The 15,894-nt window shown below is 41.2% G+C and overlaps 2 protein-coding genes across 2 annotated transcripts; both read left to right on the forward strand.

Moving 5' to 3' along the window:
- The first annotated feature begins 865 nt into the window (after nucleotides 1-865).
- LOC125517233 (protein FAR1-RELATED SEQUENCE 5-like) lies at nucleotides 866-3,880 on the forward strand. The gene is made up of 5 exons (XM_048682415.1): nucleotides 866-1,144; nucleotides 1,276-1,658; nucleotides 1,815-2,272; nucleotides 2,391-2,652; nucleotides 2,759-3,880. The coding sequence occupies exons 1-5, from the start codon at nucleotides 978-980 to the stop codon at nucleotides 3,865-3,867; spliced, it is 2,379 nt and encodes a 792-aa protein (XP_048538372.1). The 5' UTR covers nucleotides 866-977; the 3' UTR covers nucleotides 3,868-3,880.
- Nucleotides 3,881-5,091: 1,211 nt separating this feature from the next.
- Nucleotides 5,092-6,708, forward strand: LOC125517234. The gene is made up of 2 exons (XM_048682416.1): nucleotides 5,092-5,451; nucleotides 6,114-6,708. The coding sequence occupies exons 1-2, from the start codon at nucleotides 5,105-5,107 to the stop codon at nucleotides 6,541-6,543; spliced, it is 777 nt and encodes a 258-aa protein (XP_048538373.1). The 5' UTR covers nucleotides 5,092-5,104; the 3' UTR covers nucleotides 6,544-6,708.
- The last annotated feature ends 9,186 nt before the right edge of the window (nucleotides 6,709-15,894 follow it).

The raw sequence follows: 15,894 nt of genomic DNA on the forward strand, positions 1-15,894 counted from the left end.
TTCGAGACTCCTCGTCATGTCTGTGATCACATCCGGGACTCCGAACAACCTTCGGTACATCAAAATGTATAAACTCATAATGTAACTATCATCGTAACCTTAAGCGTGCGGACCCTACGGGTTCGAGAACAATGTAGACATGACCGAGACACGTCTCCGATCAATAACCAATAGCGGGACCTGGATGCCCATATTGGCTCCTACATATTCTACGAAGATCTTTATCGGTCAGACCGCATAACAACATACGTTGTTCCCTTTGTCATCGGTATGTTACTTGCCCGAGATTTGATCGTCGGTATCCAATACCTAGTTCAATCTCGTTACCGGCAAGTCTCTTTACTCGTTCCGTAATACATCATCTCACAACTAACATATTAGTTGTAATGCTTGCAAGGCTTATGTGATGTGTATTACCGAGAGGGCCCAGAGATACCTCTCCGACAATCGGAGTGACAAATCCTAATCTCGAAATACGCCAACCCAACATCTACCTTTGGAGACACCTGTAATGCTCCTTTATAATCACCCAGTTACGTTGTGACGTTTGGTAGCACCCAAAGTGTTCCTTCGGTAAACGGGAGTTGCATAATCTCATAGTCATAGGAACATGTATAAGTCATGAAGAAAGCAATAGCAACATACTAAACGATCGGGTGCTAAGCTAATGGAATGGGTCATGTCAATCAGATCATCCAACTAATGATGTGACCTCGTTAATCAAATAACAACTCATTGTTCATGGTCAGGAAACATAACTATCTTTGATTAACGAGCTAGTCAAGTAGAGGCATACTAGTGACACTTTGTTTGTCTATGTATTCACACATGTATTATGTTTCCAGTTAATACAATTCTAGCATGAATAATAAACAATTTATCATGATTATAAGGAAATAAATAATAACTTTATTATTGCCTCTAGGGCATATTTCCTTCACTGGGAACACAACCACAGGCTACAGCTCACTCCGCAAATGCTTGTCTTCTTGCACTCCCACAAATTTTTTGACAAAACAATCTTGGAGTACGTCAAGTACCTGCAGTTCAAAGGCATTGAACACGCGCAAATCATGAGCATTCTGGGCGGTGATGACCCTGGTAGCTACTTCCTCAAAATGAATGCCAAAGACCTGATTAACATGTAAGTACAAACTTGTTATCCTCCCATAAACCGCCTACGTCTTTTTTCCTCTGTCAGTACAAACATATCAAGCAACGCATCACCTGACGCCAGTTCAACGTGCATTTTTCAATGAAACTTTTTATATGCAGGAAAGCAAAGAATTCAAGGATTGATGATGTGGATGATGTCCTAAAGACTGTCAACTTCTTTAGGGAGATGAAAGCTATAAACAGGGAATTCTTCTGTGACATGCAACTCGATGAGTCCAACAGAGTTAAGAACATATTCTGGGCGAACGTAAGCTGCCGAGGCGCATATCAGGACTTCGGTGACTGCGTAACATTTGACACCATGTACAAGACCAACAAGTACCATATGCCACTTGGGGTGTTTGTCGGTACTAACAACCACTTACAGACTACATTCTTTGGTTTCGCCCTGATAAGAGATGAGGATGCAGAATCATTCAGATGGCTGTTCAAGACGTTTTTAAGGTGCATGAGAGGGAAGGCTCCTACATGCATCCTCACAGGTACAACCGCGAAAACCACCCCCAACCACCACCACCACCCCCTACCCCAAAAATAAATAAAAGGAAATTAACACGGTAAAAAATGTTGTGTCAGTTCTATTTATATATATGCACCACCATATGCTGACCACTCCGAGTCTATTTTCTCATTACCAGACCAGTGCCAGGCAATGGCTTTGGCGATCGCAGATGTTTTCAAGAACACAATACATAAGCTATGCCGCTGGCACATTATGAAGAAGTACAGGGAACACCTCGCGTACCTATATTTCCTGCACGAGGACCTTAAGGATGAATTCACATCAATTCTCAACTGGCCCCTCATGCCAACTGAGTTTGAGGATGCCTGGAAAAGACTCATGGATAAGTACAACCTCCACGATGATGCCACAATGGTGGGCATGTGGAACGAGCGTGAGAAATGGATATCAGCCTACTTCAAAGAAATTTTCTGCGCCAAAATGACATCCACACAGCGAAGTGAGAGCGTGAACTATGTGCTCAAGAAGAACTACGTAAATGAGAGACATAACCTACACCGGTTTGTCAGTCAGATAAACTCCTGCGTCAAAAGCAGGAGGCAGACAGAGAACCAGGAGACAATGGGTAACCGGGTATAGCTCTATCACTTGTCGTAAGACAAAAAATTACATGCTTACTAAAGTAAAAACTTTATTAGAAGTTTTTCTTGCGAGAAAACTAACAATTTGGTCATCATTCTTGCATCTGCAGACGGAACAAAACACGCTGACCTTCTATGGGTTTGACACCCAGATGGCAAAGCTGTACACGCGAGCTGTGTACAGCGAGATCAGAGATAGGCTAAAACTGAGCACTCTCTTCACGGCGACAGAGACGGAAGAGCCCACAAAGTACCTAGTGCGCTACAACCACCCGCAAAAACTGTCTGTGTGGGCTCAGCACGCGTTCCATGTGGTTGCAGACCCCGTGGGAGAAACATATGAGTGCGAGTGCAGGCTATGGGACCACACAGGTGAGGACTACAAAAAAGATGTTACATACTGTACTACTTTTTTTTGCAAAGTTTTTGTTCGAATGAAATGACAAAAAACATGCACCTCTTCCAAAAACAAATACAGGTCTTTTCTGCGTGCATGTCCTGTGCATGATGCAGACAATTAAGGCTCAAAGCGTTCCAGAGAAATACATACTCAGGAGATACACCAAACGACCGAATATCCAGCCAACATTTGACAGAAATGACTTGAGGACAGTAGCGCCAAACAAGGCATCCCAATACTGCATTGAAAGCTCACTGCTGACGCTGAACATGAGGGTGCAGAGAAAAAGCTTGAGAAGCCAAGAGCAAATGGCAAGGACGCGGGTCGTCATGGATAAACTTGAACAAGAACTCGACGCCATGCATTCTGCTCACAATGGGGGTGTTGCGGACAATGAAGCCATTGAGCAAGATATTGCTACAATGTTGTCCGAGATGAACCATAAGGGAGCTATTGACCCGTTTGAGAACGAGGAAGAGGAGCAGCAGCAATCGGAGCTTGCCCGTGTGGACACTCAAGAGCACCGACAAACTCACATGCGAGATCATGAGCTTGATGGTGCTGTAGGCAAACGACATGACAATAGCACATCCTACAAGCAGCAGCAGGAAAGGGTGATTAAACCCCCAATATTCTCAAACACAAAGGGGAGGAAGAGCAAGACGCAAGCAGCAGCCAAAAAGCCACCACGCCCCATCAAGCGCGTGGAATTTGGCCCGGACGGCAAACCCCTCGGGGTAAGGGCATGCAGATTCTGCAACGTCGTGAGCAACCATAACTACCGCACATGCCCACTCTGCGCAGATGCCACTGTCAACAAGAACAAGCAGATTGGAGCCACCCAGCTTTCTACCAATGGAGACAACACACGTAACAGCTACACTTGCCGCAAGTGTGGCGGAACTGACGGACATAATGCCCGCACGTGCAAAGTGGGTAAGGAGGTCAGTGGAGCTGAACATAAACAGGGCAAGGTACAGAGTTCCAAGCAATCAAATGAAGACGATGAAGAAGAAGAGTTTGATGAGAATGACGGCCAATCAGACGAAGACAATGAAGATGACAGTGTCGGGGGCGAGGAAACTGAAACTGACGATGAAGCTGCCAAGGCTCAACCTGGAAAGAGCGCCGGCAAGGCACAACATTCGGGGATAGTTAGGAGAAGCTCAAGACTGAACAATACATAGTGGTTGTCCTGCTGCGTCAACTAAAAAATAACCGTGTAGTCTCAGTTGAATCAGCACACAATGAGGAAGCATTTCACAAAAACACTGTCGTTTACCAAAACTTATTTAGCTTTATCGTCAATTTCTCGATCAGAACTAAAGTTATTTTTTAGTTTCTGATTTGTGACCGCTGGAGCAGTGACATTATTATGTAAACCATTTGATAATCATTTTGAATGCAGTCACAAAATACGTTTGAAAAAACTTATCTGGATATATCCGACGCAAAAGGCTACTGTGAACCAGTAACTCAGGAAAAAAATATGTCAAGGAAAATTTTAAACTCTTGTAGCATATTAGTACTGATAACTATCAGTCGTCAGTACAAGGCAGAGTACACATCAGTACTGATATAATTTCTGATTTGTGCCCGCTGAAGCAGTGGCATTATTATTTAAACCATTTGATAATCCTTTTGAATGCAGTCAAAAATAAAATTGAAAAAACTTATCTTCATATATCTGACGCAAAACTATGCCTGCTCCTACAAGTCCCAATTTAGAAAGACCATCAGTACATAAAAATAATTACGTCAAGCAAAATGCGAATATAATACATCCTGTACTGGTGAAAATCTAATTTATCTGTAAAAAATACTCACATGTTATCTTGATATAAACAATCCTTTAAAAAAATACGAAAATTGTTTTAAAAAAACATTAGCACCACACATAGTATCGCTGGTACTTGGTACGTTCAATTACACTTCAATCACCAGTTCGAGTACGACACTAGAGGAGTTCAGACCTCCACCAACACCGACGCTGACACGTGCAAGTGGGATAAGCAGCTGATAAGTACAGCTTGACTATACGAATCGGTGCCACAGTAAAATGCCATCATCACCACCGCAGAGACGTGCAAGTGGGGTTTTGCAGGTCATAAGTACAGCTACACAAGACTAGCCAGTTCAACAGTAAAAACCATTTAACTTGGACGGTTAGTTCTTCCAGGCCACCACCCGCGCCACCCACTGCGCGGTTGCCACGACGAAGTGCAAACGGCGACCCCCACGACCACTACACACAAGCCCCCCGACGAACCGCCTCCCACACACCACCGTCGGCGCACTGAAAAAATACCCCATTGTCTAACATCTCTCCCTCGTTTCCACAAACCACCATTGCCGCTTCCATTTCCACTGCACACAAACCTCCAGCGTCTCTCTCCAAAGCCCACAAGTCGCTGGAGGAAGGCCATGGCGGAGGAACCGTCCGCCAAGCGTCATCATGCCGAGACGTCGGACAAGAGGAGCAACCTCGTCGACATTAACGTCCCCGGCGAGAAGCGCGACTACACCAGAACGCTCAAAGGGGTTGAGCTCCACGGCAAGGAGATGCTGGAGATCGTCTGCACCAGCGAACCAGACAAGGCCGACGAGGTGATCTCCAGGCTCTGGAGGAAGCTTGGTGGCAGGATTCGTAGGATCATCGGCGTTGGTGTGCACTACACCAACGAAGATGAACCTCCCCAGATGGCGGCAGTCCTGCAGTTGTGCGTCGACGAACTCTGCTTGGTGTACCACATCGCAGCGGCCACAAAATGGTGAGCAATCCTACTCATTTGCCCTGCATATGGTTTATCTGTTTTATTAGTACTGTATCCTGAAAATTTAATCACACTTGTTTCCCAACTAGATGTACTAGTGTGGTTTGTGAAAAGTGGATGCACTACTGCATTTTCTCAAGTAGATATACTATAAAATGTATTTTTGAACCTGATACACTGGATTACTATTTGGAAAATCTTGCGGAAGATTAAATTCTGAAGTTGATCGACTAGTGTAGTTTCTGGAGTTGATACAATAGAGTAGTCTATGTACTCGATGTATTAAAATAGATATTTCTGAACTTGATGTAGTGAAGTATTTTCTGAATTTGATGTAATGTTATTTTCGTAAGAAAATAAACTAAGGACTTGGTGAAGCACTGGTTCTGTGTTATCCTATTTCAACAAAAGTAGACTAAACTAGTACCAATGCGGAACATACAACATTGACTGAAACTATGTATAATCCAAGAAGAAGAATAACATGATGTACTTAATTTAATTTCAGAACTTTCTTTACTAGTTTTTGAAGTACATTCATCATTGTTTATCCTACATAAACAACTACTTCATGGATTCATCACTTGTAAAACAAAACAAAAATGGATAATTCAAACATCAAAGTAATGCTAATATTCAAAATGTCTCTGCCCTTGCAGGCCCAAGCGCCTGACCGACATGCTACAGCATGACAAGTTGTTCACATTTGCCAGTTTCAGCATTGAAAGCGACAAAGAGAAGCTGAAGTTGTCCGATATGGAGATCAACCCCAACAAGTTCATCGACATTCAGCGCAAGTGGAGAGTTCCATACACCGGAAAAGAGTACGACTCCTTGACTGATGTTGCAGCCAGCGTCATCCACCCATTCTACAAAGGCATGAAGAACAAGATCAACACGCAGGAAGACTACAAACTGTGGGGGACAAGCGAGCTGCCAGACAACCTCGTCGAGTACGCAGGAGTAGATGCGTACGCCGCGTATAAGTCATGGTTCATGATCGACTACATCACAGATGGTTCGGAATTTGCGAAAGAGCGGGAGGCTAACAACTTCTACGACCACCCCTATTGCCCCTTTACGGGATGAAGATACATCAGAGCTTGCCTTCGTTTTACTTCCGCTTGTGCTTGCCTTTTATCTTGTTGTTTCAAATTAGTAGTTTGCTCTTGTTGGGTTGAACCAGTATGATTATGTCGTGCTTGTCATGTTTGAACAAGTTTAGTTATGTCATCAAGTACAATGTTTTGCTTATCTCATTATATAAGTTTGGTTTGGTAGCTTCGTATGTTGTTAATCCATCATTTCAAAATTGAAAAAGTAGCTTCTGAATGGAACGTTGTCGTTGCTCTAAAGTACTAGTTACAATGCAACTAATCATACAATGTTGTTCCATGTCCGTACAACTCAGTACACTTGATCGGACATTACATACTTACTACAATAAAAAGTACAAAGAAGCATCAGTCCGTAAGCGCTACTATGAATGCACTATCAGTACAACTCAGTCTACACGCAAGTACCATAGTTCTGAAAATGACACCAGAAGACACTTGAGAATAATCACAAAAACAAACACAAAAAGAAGGCAAAAAACTCAAATGAAAAAGATTACACTCACACAAAACTGACAACAGCTAGAACAAAAAGTACCAGTCCAAGTTACTGGTGTAGTCAAGTACTAGATTCAAACAAAACAAAAAAAATTGACCGCCCAAGGTCAGGAGCAGGCCCTGACAATGCTAGATACTTGAACTCGAGCCCGTGGGTGAATCCCTAGTAATCCGCACGACGCAGGACCCGTCGACCAGGGCCCACAGGTCAAGAGAGAGAGAGCGAGCGCCGTGTATAAGCACTCAGGTAAGTGTTCAGAGGAGTTCGACTGGTGAGCGTCGGCTGCGCTTATAAACAGGTCCGAAGCCCCCTCGACTAGCGAGGTGGGACTAAACCCAGAGCGCACGCGCACGACGCACTGCACAGGCGCGCGGACGAGCTATCTGGGCCAGAAAACGGCCCAATAGCCTCTACATCGTCAACTAAACACCCCACCAAATAAGCCCAGCTATACAAACCAGAGGGCAGGACAAAAGAAATATAAACCACAAGAAAAATGTTTGTCAATTAACCTCTACAAGAAAAAAGGAAAAAAATATGATACAAAAACAATTAACCTCTAAAAAGAACAAAACTTAATAGCCTTTCTGTTACATGTACATAATTTAAAAAACAGAATTAAATATTACTTTCAAGTTCAACTACTAAAACAAAAAAAGTTCAAAACATATAATGTTTGTCAATTATGCTAAAAATCTTGTTTATATAAAAACTGACAAGTTCAACTACTAAAAATCTAAAAGTTCAAACATATAATGTTTGTCAATTATACTAAATTTCTTATTTATATAAAAACTGATTATTCAACTACTAAAATTCAAAAAGTTCAAATGGAATTTATTTGTCAATTCTGCTAAATTTATTATTTATATATAATCTGTCCACACCATAACGAACGATTTAGCAGATTTATATATAAACAGTGCAAACTGCCATCATCACAACCACAGAGACGTGCAAGTGGGATTTAGCAGATCGTAAGTACAGCTTGACAAGACTAATCAGTGCACCAGTAAAAAACATTTGACTTGGACGGTTAATTCTTCCAGGCCACCACCCGCGCCACCCACTGGGCGGTTGCCACGACGCACTGCAAACGGCGACCCCCACGACCACTACACACATGCCCCCGACGAACCGCCTCCCACACACCACCGTCGGCGCACTACAAAAAAACCCCATTGTCTTCCTATCTCTCCATCGTTCCCACATAGCACCATTGCCGCTTCCATTTCCACTGCACACAAACCTCCAGCGGCTCTCTCCAAAGCCCACAGTCGCCGGAGGAAGGCCATGGCGGAGGAACCGTCCACCAAGCGTCATCATGCCGAGACGTCGGACAAGTGGAGCAACCTCGTCGACATTAACATCCCCGGCAAGAAGCGCGACTACAACAGAACACTCAAAGGGGTTGAGCTCCACGACAAGGAGACGCTGGAGATCGTCTGCACCAGCGAACCAGACAAGGCCGACGAGATAATGAGCAGGCTCAGGATGAAGGGCGGCGGCTTGTATCTGAGCTTCATCGGAGTTGATGTGGAGTACACCGATGAGGAAAAACCTCCACAGATGGCGGCAGTCCTGCAGTTGTGCGTCGAGGAACTCTGCTTGGTGTACCACATCGCAGCGGCCACAAAATGGTGAGCAATCCTACTCATTTGCCCTGCATATGGTTTATCTGTTTTATTAGTACTGTATCCTAAAAATTTAATCACACTTGTTTTCCAACTAGATGTACTAGTGTGGTTTGTGAAAAGTGGATGCACTACTGCATTTTCTCAAGTAGATATACTATAAAATGTATTTTTGAACCAGTACTGTTCATTCATCTGTTGTACCAGTACTAGTCACTAAAAACTTAATTAAAAATTGTTTCCCAACTAGATGAACTACTATAGTCTATGAAGTGGATACACGATTACATGTTTATCAAGTTAAATGCATTTCTGAAACTGTGAAGTGGATTGTTTCACCAGATTAGCATCTGAAAAAAAGGTTATAGCATTCTGAACTTTATGCACCAAATTAATTTCTGAACTTGATGAACTAGAATAGATTCTGATCTTGATGCACTAGTATAGTTTATAGAATTGATGTATTAAAAGATCTTTGGTGAAGTGGTATAGGTCCATATCTTCATGCACATGTTTCTCAAACTAATTTTTGGACTTGATATAGAATTAATGCACAAAGATGTATCAAGCACTGGTATAGGTCTTTTATTCAACAAAAAAGAAAACTAAACTTGAATCAAGCAACGCATCTATCATTGACTCTGGTAAAATGATTCTCTAATTTAGTGAAGCATTTGGTAAAGCAAAGAAGATAGCAAAAAAGAAAAAATAACACGGTGTAGTTGAATTTAATTTCAGGACTTTGTGTACTAGTTTCTGAACTACATTCATGCATGACTCATAATATATAAGCATCTACCTCATGGATTATCACTTGTAAAACAAAAAAAAGCAGAAGAATTAAATCCTCAAAAAAGAAGACTAATCTATAAATGTGTGTCTCCCCCCTTGCAGGCCCAAGCGCCTCAAAGAATTCCTGCGGGAGGAGAAATTGTACACATTTGTTGGTTTTAGCATTGGAGGTGACAAGGGGATGCTGCAGGAGTCTGGTTTGGAAATCAACCCCAACAACTTCATCGACATGCAGCGCAAGTGGAAAGATCCAAAGACCAGCAAATACTACGACTCCCTGGCCGATGTTGCAGGCGGCGTCATCCACCCATTCTACGAAGGCATGAAGAAGAAGATGAACAGGGCAGACCACAAACTGTGGGGGAACAGCCCGCTGCCAGACAACCTCATCACGTACGCAGGAATAGACGCGTACGCAACGAACAAGTCATCGAAGACAATCGACAACATCGTGACAGGTTGGGAAATTTCAAAAGAGCAGGAGGCTGACCCCTACTACCACTGCAACTTCACGGATGAAGATGCATGAAAGTCTGCATTTGTTATGTTGAACCAACTACCTTATGCTGTGTGTGTCCTTAGTATTGTTGTTTCAGATTTGTAGTTTTCTTTCGTTATGTTGAACCAGCTACCTTATGCTATGTGTGTCAGGGTTTGAACAAGTTTCCTGTGTCTATCAAGTACATCATTTGCTTATGCCGTCCAACAAGTTTGCTAGCTTCCTATTTTGTTCATCCATCATTTGAAGTTGAAGTAGGTTGAAGTTGAAACTTGATGGCTGCCACGCAGCACTAGTCATGGAGAAAAAAAAGTGGCAGAGTAACTAAGGACAAAAGCAAATAGTAGCCTTCGACGCTCAGTACAACTTAGACATGAACGGTAGTACTATCACGCTGAAAAAATCAGTTTTTAGTTTCAGACGAACACTAAAAAGACTAAGTTTTGGCCGAGGACAACATTCAGTACTAAAAAGCATCGTGGTAAAAAGTAGTTAGAAATTCACTAAGTACTGCATTAGGAAAAGCAAAGAAACACCAGTACGTATTTCCTAGTCACTAGCATCCTAGGGCTGAAAAGTTCTGGTACAGTTGAACACACAATACGTTCATTGTACAAAAATATAAAAAGGAACGGGAAGCTTCAGTTCGCATTCCTTAAAAACAGTGGCATACTAAGAATTAATAGTGGCAATACAACTGAAATCTCAGTACAACTTAGTCTATACAGCAAGTGCTAGGATTATACCAAACATTGCCTGGAGAAGAACCACAGCCTAGAAAAAAAGAAGGCCAAAAACTAAATCAAAAAAATATAAGTTCGTCAAAAGAGAAAAATCACAAGAAACACAACATAAGACATACTAGCATCAAACAACACAAACAATAAATAATTAATCAAAAGTACTAGCATAATTGGAATCTCAATACAACTAAGTTTATTCGGTAAGTGCTATGATGATACCAATTAATGCATTGAGAAAGAAAATAGTTTTGAATTTAATAGGAATACGTATTAAACGTAGCTAATTTAAACCAGTACATTAACTCTTACTATCAAGTTCAACTACTAAAGTTCAAGAAGTTCAAAAAGAAATTTGGCACTAAAATTTTGAAAGCCTTACGCTGAATGAGACTTCAAATCAGTACTAACAGAACTATATCATAAGTACAAGAAAATGAGAGTACAGAAACTATAAAGGTCCAAGTTAGGATGGAATCACATAAAAAAATGATTTCAGTTCAACTACTATATAAGTCTTCAGTACAAAAAAAAACTTAACCAAAACAAATTCCCAATGAAACATTGTGCCACACTTAAAACACAACACAAAATATACTAGTTATTACATAGTAATCGACAACACATCAAACACTACAAAATATAGCCTACAATGTTTTCAAGAGATATATCACACAACTATCCAATTCACTATGCAAATGATGACCATTTGTCCTATGCATCAGGAGCCAAAGCCTGAACCTCCTTGGGAAGCTCCGTCACCATAAGATGGTTATTACGGTTGAACACAACTCTATACAGATCCTCAGCGTTCCAATCAACAATGCATGGCTGCAAAACAATAAAACAAATTATCAAAAATCGTGGCACATAAAAAAAGGATGCACAATAAGCCAAAAACAGAAAGTGAAAAGCTCAACAAGAAACCCACGTCATTATCTCGAATGTTCTCAACGATCTTTTCACCATCATAGCATCCCGCATACTTCAGAGTATAATGGCCACATTCATTCGGCCCTTGAAGTGGAACCTTGACAAACGTTGGTTTCTTTGCAAACAGCTCCGAATTGGGCTGCTTGCTCGCATTGTACTGAGCATCACCATACACAGCCTTCATTACTTTGACCAATCTAGAAATCTGTAAAAAAACAAAACAACCCACACAGTTTTAGATCTCAGAAACAACAGAAAACAAAGATGCAGAAAATATTAATCCAGTACAGATAATAAATGTCACTCACAATCTTCCCGCAGTCTTTGTGATAGGTGTTCTTTGAAGGACGGCGGTTCTTCGGATAAGGTAAAGAGTCAAGGATGTCAACGCTATTTCGGTACCGATTCATGACATATAAGGAATAGTGGCTCACTTTCTTATCCTTTGATAAAACCATAGGCTTGAATAGAGGCATCATGATCTAAAAACAAATGACCAAAAAAGAGATGTTAAATATTCAAAGTAAAAAGAAGCATCACAACAAACAAATAAAAACCAAAAATCAGCTAGTAGATCTCACAAGGTCGGCACTGAGCAAGTCTTCATTAGCTTTAACATAGCTCTTGAAATCTCTCGCTGCACTCTCCACATTAAACACTTTATTTTCATCCTCATAAAACAAACAGTCAAGCACAACCTGCAAAAAAGCCAAAATAGAAAATAGACAACGGAAAAAGAATCAACAAGCAAAGTATTATTAAAAATCGTAAAAACAATAGACAGTCTTGTTCAACATAAAGAAACCGATCTGATTGATTACCGTGATGAAATATGGACTTAGCAATATCCTTTTCCCAGATGCGAAATCAGCATTTCTATCGGGATCTTGCTTCCAATCATCAATGAGGAAGTCAATTACATCACCCTCCATCATTTGCCCAGGTGAAAAAACTTCCCAGATGCGATTCCCAGTGAAGTTAGTTACGTTTCCATCAGGCTGAGGTATCATTGAGAATGTATTCCTGCAGCACACACAAGAACAAAAAGAAGGAGAAGCAAGATAAGGCATTCATAGTAGTTCGAGTTGTATAAAAAGGAACAGTTCAAGCCATATTTATCTAGCAGTTACAACAAAAGAAAAGGAAGAGGAAAAAATAATGAGAGATACTCACTCGCCATACTTCTCACGCCATTCATTACTAAGCAACAGATTATACAACCTGCGAGCCTTGTCCAGGTGAGGGAATTTATAAGGGTGAAGCTGCTGCACAGGGGAGCAAAACTTTATAGGCGCTCTAGGCGCACGCTTCGTGCTTACAACATTGGCAGAATCCAAAGCGGGATCTTTCCTAGCACCACCAGCTCTACGAGCCACTATTCCAGCAAAGGGGAGATAAACCTTTGGCACCAGCGCTCCTCGTGACTCTTCCAACGCCAGCAATCTTGTCAAACACATCATCATCACTCTCTATCAATTCCACAATGGGATTCTTGGGTGTAGTAGGGCTATCTGCACAAGCAGCCGTAAAACCTCTCAGAGCTCCCAACCGCCCCTTCATAACACCAGATCTTGTCTTTTCGGGAGAACGCCCCTGGCTAAGATCAATAGCTACGCGCTCGAGCTCCAAGAACTGGCTACCAAAGAACCTGTAGTCAGCCTCACCAAGATCCAGCCACTCACCTGAAAAAAAAGAAGACCGCACAAAGCGTAAGTTCAAATACATATTTCATGAAAGTACTAATAGAGAAGTACAAGCTGCAAAAAAATTACAAAAGTCCATGCACACGTACAGGGTTCGATGCCAAACAAACCCCGGAAGTCAACATCAAACACATCGCTAGTTGCGCAGGTATACAGCAAAGTCTTCCTAATGTCCAAAATGTCTTCATGGCTGTAATTGGCATTTCAATTACACCATCCTCCCAGCAATAATAGGTCTTGCAGTTTTGTAGCATAAAGAATCCACAATCATGCCTGTAAACAAAAGGAAAAATCAAAAAAATGGTACAACACAAAATCCAAAAAATACAGGAACAACATCCTCCAGCAACAAAAACAACCAGCAAAAATCATTAAAAACGGATACTCACGTGTTTTCCTGCTGAGGCACCCGCACAAACTCGCAAGAGAAACCATCAATATGCGTCGGTGAGAACGGTTTGGCCCTGTCTACACTGGACTCCCTCCAAAGCTTCTTTATATTATCTGTCATATTCCTTAAAAATCTAACTGCATCACCCCAGGTTTCATCATGGAGTGAATCAAGACACTCGAAACGACGGAACTTCAAATTCATAACAACCAAGCACTAATGCCCAGATACTTCACTAGGCTTCATGGTAGCCACAAATGACGGCGGATCAAATGTAGGGAAAAGAAGCTGAAAAAAAATCGCAGAGGAAAAATGAATTTACCAAACAATAAAATAAAAGAGGGAAATTGAAATTCATAAGTACAAACAAAAAATCAAATAATCATAAAGAAATTATATCCACCGCCCAAAATTGAGGAACAATCATATCAGTTCAATTCCCTTGCAACAATAAGTACATCTTTAATAAAAGAAGCACAGATCAAGTTCATTCCCCACACCTCCCAAAACTGCAAAGAAAACATGACAGTTCTAGTTAATGAGTACAAAAAGTCCAAGTTCACCTACTTGGTCAAAACCATCAGCACCTGATCTTGTGAACCAATTTAGCACATTGGAATCAATATTTCCATCACGGATCTTGGTCTGTTGTACAAAAAGAACAACAATAGTTAGAAAATTGGCAAAACAAGTTATCATCCTATTTACAAAAAAAGCAAAAATACTGACCGTCACCCATCTGGGAACTATCAACTTGTCAGTGTCTCGGTACTTCTGACGTAGAGAATATAAAACAACATCAGCACTGTCTGAGTTGAGCATGCCAGTGGGGACAAACGCTTTAGCAATAGAACCAACACTGGCATCACATTCTTTATTTTGAAACATCGGCTTGTGACTAGAAAAACACAAAAGATTACATGAATTAAAACTACTGCAACAACAACAATAATCACACTAGAGAAAGAAAAAGAGACAAAAAATGGTACGGGCAAAATCCCAAACTAACCATTTCGTACGGTTCGTGCGCAACCTCGTAACAGCGAAGAAAAACGTATCAACCTTAACAACATTACCACTTTCTGCTTGCAGAAAATGATGAAAAATAATAAGTTCAACAAGTACAAGAGAACATGTCCAAAATGCCAAAATTGAGAAGTACACCCCATTTACAAGTCCTTACCTGGACTATCAGGGTTTGACGACGACGGTAGTTCCTGTGATGAGACCATTATGCCTCCAGTTTCAGGGTTTGACGATGGGACATCTTGAGAGGACACCAATATTGATGCGCTTTCAGGGTCTGTAGAAAGAAAATCCTAGGACGACAAGAGCGCCTCCTGCGTCAAGGGGTCAGAAGAAATTGACAGAAGTAAATCATCATCCTCAGATGGCACCTCCTCCACGCTAGAAGCATATTGCAATGCATCACCGTAATCAACACCTCCAGGCGGGAAATTCTCCGGTGGCAAATCTTCACAACCAGAAACATTTTCATTCCCAGTAATACAAACACTAGGCAATTTGGCATCAAGTATGCTGGCGGCACCAGCATCCTCATCAGCAACTTTGGTACCAACATTGCACCCACTACTCAATGGAACATCATGAGCATCATCTCCACCACTAAGGGCAACCTCACGCTCAACAATAGTAATCTGATGAAAATAAAAATTCAGAAAAAAAGTAAATAATATGAACAAAACTAACAATAAAAAATAAGCTACCAATAGGTGCACAGAAAAATAAACCTTGGAAGCATTCACAGCAACATCATCGAACTTGCTACTGCTAACATTCAAAGCGACATCACCAACAGGCAAACAAGGCTCATCGCCAACAATAGGACCCTGATTCAAATGTAATGAGACAAAAAAACAATGCTATTATGAGCAACAATAAACGGTGTGGGATAGAAAAATGAACAAGCAAGACACATCGGTGCGCATGAAATTTTAAGAAAATATTAATAAACACAATGAAAATAAAAGTAACCTTGCACTTATCAGTAGATAGATCATTAACTCCACCATCAAAAGTAGCCTCAACATTATGACTGGTCTCCTGCATGAAAAGAAAAATTAATAAACAGATGTAGATCAGGAAGTTCAACTACAATACTGACAGCAGAACA

Source organism: Triticum urartu, chromosome 6 (assembly GCF_003073215.2).
Source record: "Triticum urartu cultivar G1812 chromosome 6, Tu2.1, whole genome shotgun sequence".
NCBI classification, from domain to species: Eukaryota; Viridiplantae; Streptophyta; class Magnoliopsida; order Poales; family Poaceae; genus Triticum; species Triticum urartu.

Bases quoted from the DNA above. Each gene is read 5' to 3' on its own strand.
- LOC125517233 (XM_048682415.1), top strand. From the start codon at position 978: ATGCTTGTCTTCTTGCACTCCCACAAATTTTTTGACAAAACAATCTTG. The intron at 1,145-1,275 runs GTAAGTACAAAC...TTTTATATGCAG, and splicing joins GCCAAAGACCTGATTAACAT to GAAAGCAAAGAATTCAAGGA. The intron at 2,653-2,758 runs GTGAGGACTACA...AAACAAATACAG, and splicing joins CAGGCTATGGGACCACACAG to GTCTTTTCTGCGTGCATGTC.
- LOC125517234 (XM_048682416.1), top strand. From the start codon at position 5,105: ATGGCGGAGGAACCGTCCGCCAAGCGTCATCATGCCGAGACGTCGGAC. The intron at 5,452-6,113 runs GTGAGCAATCCT...CTGCCCTTGCAG, and splicing joins ATCGCAGCGGCCACAAAATG to GCCCAAGCGCCTGACCGACA.